Source organism: Salvelinus fontinalis, unplaced genomic scaffold, assembly GCF_029448725.1.
Source record: "Salvelinus fontinalis isolate EN_2023a unplaced genomic scaffold, ASM2944872v1 scaffold_0046, whole genome shotgun sequence".
In the NCBI taxonomy this organism is placed as follows: domain Eukaryota; kingdom Metazoa; phylum Chordata; class Actinopteri; order Salmoniformes; family Salmonidae; genus Salvelinus; species Salvelinus fontinalis.
This window is the reverse complement of record NW_026600255.1, coordinates 178,384-185,940: the sequence shown is the minus strand read 5'-3', so window position 1 is coordinate 185,940 and position 7,557 is coordinate 178,384. Positions and strand designations below refer to the sequence as shown.

The 7,557-nt window shown below is 46.1% G+C and overlaps 1 protein-coding gene across 1 annotated transcript; it reads left to right on the top strand.

The window, feature by feature from the left end:
* Positions 1 to 2,619: 2,619 nt before the first annotated feature.
* On the top strand, positions 2,620 to 7,109 carry LOC129842520 (G-protein coupled receptor 183-A-like). The gene is made up of 5 exons (XM_055911097.1): positions 2,620 to 2,839; positions 3,513 to 3,688; positions 5,597 to 5,782; positions 6,027 to 6,227; positions 6,906 to 7,109. Exons 1-5 carry the CDS (start codon positions 2,620 to 2,622, stop codon positions 7,107 to 7,109), a joined length of 987 nt encoding a protein of 328 aa, XP_055767072.1.
* The last annotated feature ends 448 nt before the right edge of the window (positions 7,110 to 7,557 follow it).

Genomic DNA, 7,557 nt, shown 5'->3' with positions numbered 1-7,557 from the left:
TTCTCCAGATCTGTTGGAGCAGCATCGATACTGCCTTCCCCAGATCTGTTAGAGTAGCATCGATACTGCCTTCCCCAGATCTGTTGGAGTAGCATCGATACTGCCTTCCCCAGACCTGTTGGAGTAGCATTGATACTGCCTTCTCCAGATCTGTTGGAGCAGCATCGATACTGCCTTCTCCAGATCTGTTGGAGCAGCATCGATACTGCCTTCTCCAGATCTGTTGGAGCAGCATCGATACTGCCTTCTCCAGATCTGTTGGAGCAGCATCGATACTGCCTTCCCAAAATCTGTTGGAAACCTTTTATCCAGGTGCAATAGGGGCAGTCCTCGTCTCCCAGTAGTCCTCAGGCGAGGGTGTATTCCCTGTGCACACAGTTTACCTCTCCAGAGAACATCCAGTCTGGGTAAAGAGAAACCTTCCCTATAGTCCCTAATTGAGCCAGAATAACAGAACAGTTCCCTGTACGCACAGTTTACACATCGTTTCAGCTCTCTAAAGTGTTCTAGCGTGTCATTGGAGACTGTCAGTTCCACAGAGGGCTCCTTGGTAGAGCCAGAATAACAGAACAATAGCCTGCAGGGAGGACTGTGTGCTGTTTATCAGCTGTCTGTGTGACTGAAGAGGATCGTGACACAGAGGTCCACACGTACTGCAGCTCAGCTGAGACTCTGGGCTTCATTATGAGAACACTGGCTGGGAAGGAACGTTCCATTAAAGGGTCAGACCGCAGTTGAAACAATAACAAAGCGACACCCAGCCACTTGTTTTGGTAAACAGGTGAGGGATGGGGTTTGAGAAATATAGCCACTCTCAAATTCACAGACAGAGCTATGGGTACAAGGACTGACCATCCATGATATCAACATTATAGTTTTAACCGTGTTTTGTGTCTATACAGTGTTTACATTTACTCTGTTTACAAACATTGGAGTAAAACCAGGTTATATTTTGAGGTTCTGATGGGGTATGACAGCTGAACTGAGCTCATGAGGAATTTATCAATGTTATTCTGCGAGAATCAATGGCTATATATCATTCATTTAACGGTCCAAAGAAGGGAGGAATCAACTCCGGGTTGGTCCTTTAAAGGTCCAATGCAGACGTTTTTATCTCAATATCAAATCCTTTCTGAGTAACAATTAACTACCTTCCTGTAATAGTTTTACATTAATATTGGTCCAAAATGTACAAAAATAGCTTTCTAGCAACAACAACAAAAATTCAAGCAATAATTTTGCTTGGACTGTCTGGGAGTGGTCTGAATGAGGTTGAGTGGTCTGAATGAGGTTGAGTGGTCTGAATGAGGTCGAGTGGTCTGAATGAGGTCGAGGGTTCTGAATGAGGTCGAGTGGTCTGAATGAGGTCGAGTGGTCTGAATGAGGTCGAGTGGTCTGAATGAGGCTGAGTGGTCTGAATGAGGCTGAGTGGTCTGAAGGAGGTTGAGTGGTCTGAATGAGGTTGAGTGGTCTGAATGAGACTGAGTGGTCTGAATGAGGTTGAGTGGTCTGAATGAGGCTGAGTGGTCTGAATGAGGCTGAGTGGTCTGAATGAGGCTGAGTGGTCTGAATGAGGTTGAGTGGTCTGAATGAGGTTGAGTGGTCTGAATGAGGTTGAGTGGTCTGAAGGATGTTGAGTGGTCTGAATGAGGTTGAGTGGTCTGAATGAGGCTGAGTGGTCTGAATGAGGCTGAGTGGTCTGAATGAGGCTGAGTGGTCTGAATGAGGCTGAGTGGTCTGAATGAGGCTGAGTGGTCTGAACGAGGCTGAGTGGTCTGAATGAGGCCGAGTGGTCTGAATGAGGTCGAGTGGTCTGAATGAGGTTGAGTGGTCTGAATGAGGTCGAGTGGTCTGAATGAGGCCGAGTGGTCTGAATGAGGTCGAGTGGTCTGAATGAGGTTTGGAACTCTCTTTGTCACCGGTCTAGTACAACTCATACCGCCTGGTGATGTCACCAGGCAAGCTGAAACCTGCTGATAAAAAGGTAGATAGTATTTTCTACCAGCAACTACTAGAAAATATCACTAATACATCTGTTAACCCTTTTACAGTGTTAGTTTCATCAGCTGGGGTACAATATGATACAAAAACACAGAAAAAACAGAATTTTGACTGCACTGGCCCTTTAAAGCATGGAATAAGGTGCTACATAAACCATGATGTTAAAGGGGACTATATATATAAAGATATATTGGACATGAAGACATTGGCAAATAGAAGCATACTCAGTGATGCTTAATTCATTAGTTGTGGGTCAGTTCTCCACTATAAGGTTAAACTAGGACTTTGGAGATTAACATATCTAAATTAGCCATCTAAATTAGATTTTACTATGGACAGTTGATGGATAATTTATGCATTACGTTGATTATTCATGAAGGTTTACTTTTAACTGCCAGTCTGTATATCTATTAGTGGTTACCCATCACTCCTGTTCAATTTAACCCTTTAGTAATAATGTATTATGTATATACAAGATCAATTCATAAATACATTCATTAATAAGTGTCTGTGTATCTTTAAATCGCTTTTTTCCTCCACTTTTATTATTATTTTTTTTTCATCTCCATCAGTCTTGTTTAATCTGACCTCTGACCTCTGCGGTGTGTAAAGTAAACCATGGAGGATCCTCTCATTCCATATCCATCACTCAACACCACCAGCCTCCCCACTGCTCTCAACCCCATGAACAACAGTACTGTTACTGACCTCATGACCAACGCTACGGTCAAACCCTTCAGTGTGTTTAATGGGTGCGAGGAGAATGTGTCAGGGATCCTCTTCGACCTGTCTGTTCAGACCTTCAACGTGTTCCTGGGACTCCCCGCTAACATCTTAGGTAGGTAGCCCAGAGGTTACAGAGGTGAGAGCCGTCCACCAGTAGGTAGGTAGCCCAGAGGTTACAGAGGTGAGAGCCGTCCACCAGTAGGTAGGTAGCCCAGAGGTTACAGAGGTGAGAGCCGTCCACCAGTAGGTAGGTAGCCCAGAGGTTACAGAGGTGAGAGCCGTCCACCAGTAGGTAGGTAGCCCAGAGGTTACAGAGGTGAGAGATGTCCACCAGTAGCCATAAGGCTGTTGATTCCAATCCCAGGAACTATCTTGTACCATTGTGTCTTTCAGCGAGGCTCTTAATATTTACATAACTCCAGGGTATTGACCCCTGACCCTATACTCCTTCCAGTGTGTTTATATTTACATAACTCCAGGGTATTGACCCCTGACCCTATACTCCTTCCAGTGTGTTTATATTTACATAACTCCAGGGTATTGACCCCTGACCCTATAATCCTTCCAGTGTGTTTATATTTACATAACTCAAGGGTATTGACCCCTGACCCTATACTCCTTCCAGTGTGTTTATATTTACATAACTCCAGGGAATTGACCCCTGACCCTATACTCCTTCCAGTGTGTTTATATTTTGGGTGTCGGGAGCAGAGAAAAAAAACTAATTTCTGTCTCTGATGGATGGTGAAACTAGCTAATAACATGGTTGTCTTGCCTTGTGTTAGTCATGGTGATTCTGTTCCGTAACCGCAAGGAGCCGTCCTCCTCAGACATCTTCCTGGGCTGTCTGGCCTTCATGGACGCTTACTTTGGCATCATGGTCCCCTTCAGCTATCTGAACATCTACTACTGGAACAGCAAGGATGTCTGGTCCGCTCTCATGTTCTCCTTCGGCGTCAAGGTGCAGGGCTATAGGATAAAGGAGAATTTAGTATTCGGATTCTGGAATTTCAGTGTCTGAAATTGTACCCTGTTACATAGCATACTACTTTTGACCCCACCCCTATAGACACCCATATAGACACCCCTATAGACACCCATATGGACACCCCTATGGACACCCCTATAGACACCCCTATGGACACCCATATGGACACCCCTATGGACACCCATATAGACACCCCTATGGACACCCCCATGGACATCCATATAGACACCCATATGGACACCCCTATAGACACCCCTATAGACACCCCTATGGACACCCATATGGACACCCCTATGGACACCCATATAGACACCCCCATGGACACCCCTATGGACACCCATATGGACACCCCTATGGACACCCATATAGACACCCCCATGGAGAGCCCTATAGACACTCATATGGCCACCCCCATAAACACCCATATGGACACCCCTATGGACACCCATATAGACACCCCTATAGACACCCATATGGACACCCCTATAGACACCCCTATGGACCCCCCATGGAGACCCCATATAGACACCCCTATGGACCCCCCCATGGAGACCCCATATAGACACCCCTATGGACACCCCCATGGACACCCCTATATACATCCATATGGACACCCCCATGGACACCCCTATGGACACCCTTATGGACACCCATATAGACACCCCTATGGACACCCCTATAGACACCCATATGGACACCCCTATGGACACCCCTATAGACACCCCTATAGACACCCATATGGACACCACTATAGACACCCATATGGACACCCCTATAGACACCCCTATGGACACCCATATGGACACCCCTATGGACACCCATATAGACACCCCCATGGACACCCCTATGGACACCCATATGGACACCCCTATGGACACCCATATAGACACCCCCATGGAGACCCCTATAGACACTCATATGGCCACCCCCATGGACACCCATATGGACACCCCTATGGACACCCATATGGACACCCCTATGGACACCCATATGGACACCCCCATGGAGACCCCTATAGACACTCATATGGCCACCCCCATGGACACCCATATGGACACCCCTATGGACACCCATATAGACACCCCTATAGACACCCATATGGACACCCCTATAGACACCCCTATGGACCCCCCATGGAGACCCCATATAGACACCCCTATGGACCCCCCCATGGAGACCCCATATAGACACCCCTATGGACACCCCATGGACACCCCTATAGACATCCATATGGACACCCCCATGGACACCCCTATAGACACCCCTATGGACACCCTTATGGACACCCATATAGACACCCCTATGGACACCCCTATAGACACCCCTATAGACACCCATATGGACACCACTATAGACACCCATATGGACACCCCTATTGACACCCCTATGGACGCCCCTATGGACACCCCTATAGACACCCATATGGACACCCCTATAGACACCCCTATAGACATCCATATGGACACCCCCATGGACACCCCCATGGACACCCATATGGGCCCTGGTCAAAAGAAGTACACTATGTAGGGAATATATGTCGTAGAGGTAGCATCCAAATTGAGACTCAATTGCCTCCATAGTGCTTGTTGGGCTCTGGTCAAAAGTAGTGCACTATATAGGGAATAGAGGGCCATTATTTTGTAAGTAACATCTCATCTGTGACATTTGACAATAAGTAACCTTGTTTTTCTCCACCTCCTCCTCCTCCTTCCTATTCTCCTCCTCCTCCTCCTTCTCTTCCTCCTTCCTATTCTCCAACTCCTCCCCCTCCTTCATATTATCCTCCTCCTTCCTATTCTCCTCCTCCTCCTCCTCTTCCTCCTTCCTATTCTCCTCCTCCTCCTTCTCCTCCTCCTTTTTCTCCACATTCTTCTCGTCCAGGACACCAGCGGTCCTCTGTTCCTGTCCTGTATCTGTTTGGATCGGTTCGTGGCGGTCCTTTTCCCTCTTTCCTACGGCCAGCTGAAGGACACCAAGTACAGGGTGTTTCTCTCGGCGGTGGTCCTGGGGCTCACCTTCACCTACGCCTCCGCCAAGACCATCGGGGGCCTGCACAACTTCGAGAAGGTCAATCCATAGATCAATCAATCAATCAATTAATTAATCAATCAATCCCACTTCGTTGTATAGCACATATTGGACAAAAGTAGCAATACAATGCACTTCACATTATAACATCATAAATAACGTAAATAAATTAATAAAAACAACTAAAATAAAAAGTTAAAGATAAAAACATTAAATAAAAACACGGCTTAAAAGGGTCCATTTACATATTTCTTTGATAAATGTCCACTTCTGCTCCCCTCAGGTCTTCACAGGGACGATCCTGGCAACGTTTGGCTGGATGGTGTTGTGTAACGGGGCCATCCTGGTGGCCCTGAAGAGGTCCAGCGGCTCCGGGAAGGACGACATGCACCCCATGAAGAAGAAAGCCTTCAAGATGGTGATGTCGGTCCTGTCCATCATCGTGTTCAACTACTTGCCGCCGGTGGCTCTGTTCCCTTTCCAGGTGATGACCTGGGTGGGGACGTTGTCCATCGAAATAGAATAGATGGAATCACAGACCTATTGACTTCTTCCATTGACCCATTGACTTGACTCCTATTTATTCATTGACCCATTGACTTGACTCACATTGACTCCCATTGAATCACAGACCCATTGACTTGACTCTCATTGACTCATTGACCCATTGACTTGACTCCCATTGACTCATTGACCCATTGACTTGACTCCCATTGACTCATTGACCCATTGACTTGACTCCCATTGACTCATTGACCCATTGACTTGACTCCCATTGACGCATTGATCCATTGACTTGAATGAGGACTCCCATTCTAGTGATTCTATTTCTATGGTTGTCCTTAATGATGTTGCCTGATGTATAAAGATACATTCCTAGATGACTTGTCTACAGGTTTAAACAGTTCCAGTAGCTTTCACCCAAATTCCCACGTTTGCTACAAATCCTGGTTGGAAGATTCCCGGAATATGAAGGGAATTAACAGGAAAACCCAGAATACTCCAACAAGGATTTCTGGAAAAACCTGGGAATGTTGGGAAAGTCACCAGAACGTTGCAACCCTACAGTAGCACTGTCCTCCGTTATATTGCCAGATGAGCAGCGATAAAATCCTATTATATTTGTTGCACGGCAGTTGAGTGTTCTGATATCCCCTTCCAGGACCACTACCCTCTGGATACGTTCCGTTGCCTGGTGCAGCCGGTGGGCTACGCCTTCATTAACATCAGCAGTAGTATCCAGCCCATCATCTACCTCTCTAGACTGGAGAAGATCCCTTTCCTCCCTGAGGCCTGGAACAAGCGGGGCTCCTCCTCCAAGGTGAAGGACAAGGAGGTGAAGGTGGAGACCGTCTCGCCTGCCTAAAGATGAACGGGCATCAACGTTTCTTGTGAAATAAGTGACAGGTTCTCAAAATACAGTTGTTCTAAATGTACCAACTGGACGATGGAATAAAATGAATGGCCAGGAAACAATTTGATTACATTCCACATAGCTAATATATATCCTGTATATGGTATAGGTTAAGGAGTAACAAAAAATCTATATATATCTCTCTCTCACTTCCTGGAACTATTACGTTAGGACTGAGACGACATCATGTGTACAAGATGAGAACTACACGTCACACCTGTAAAATACTCAAGATTTTTTTTGTGAATCATTTGGAGAGAACAAATATGAGATGATAAGATGATATTTAGTCTGTTGTGATGGAGAGGAGAACCAGATGATATTTAGTCTGTTATGATGGAGAACCAGATGATATTTAGTCTGTTGTGATGGAGAGGAGAACCAGATGATATTTAGCCTG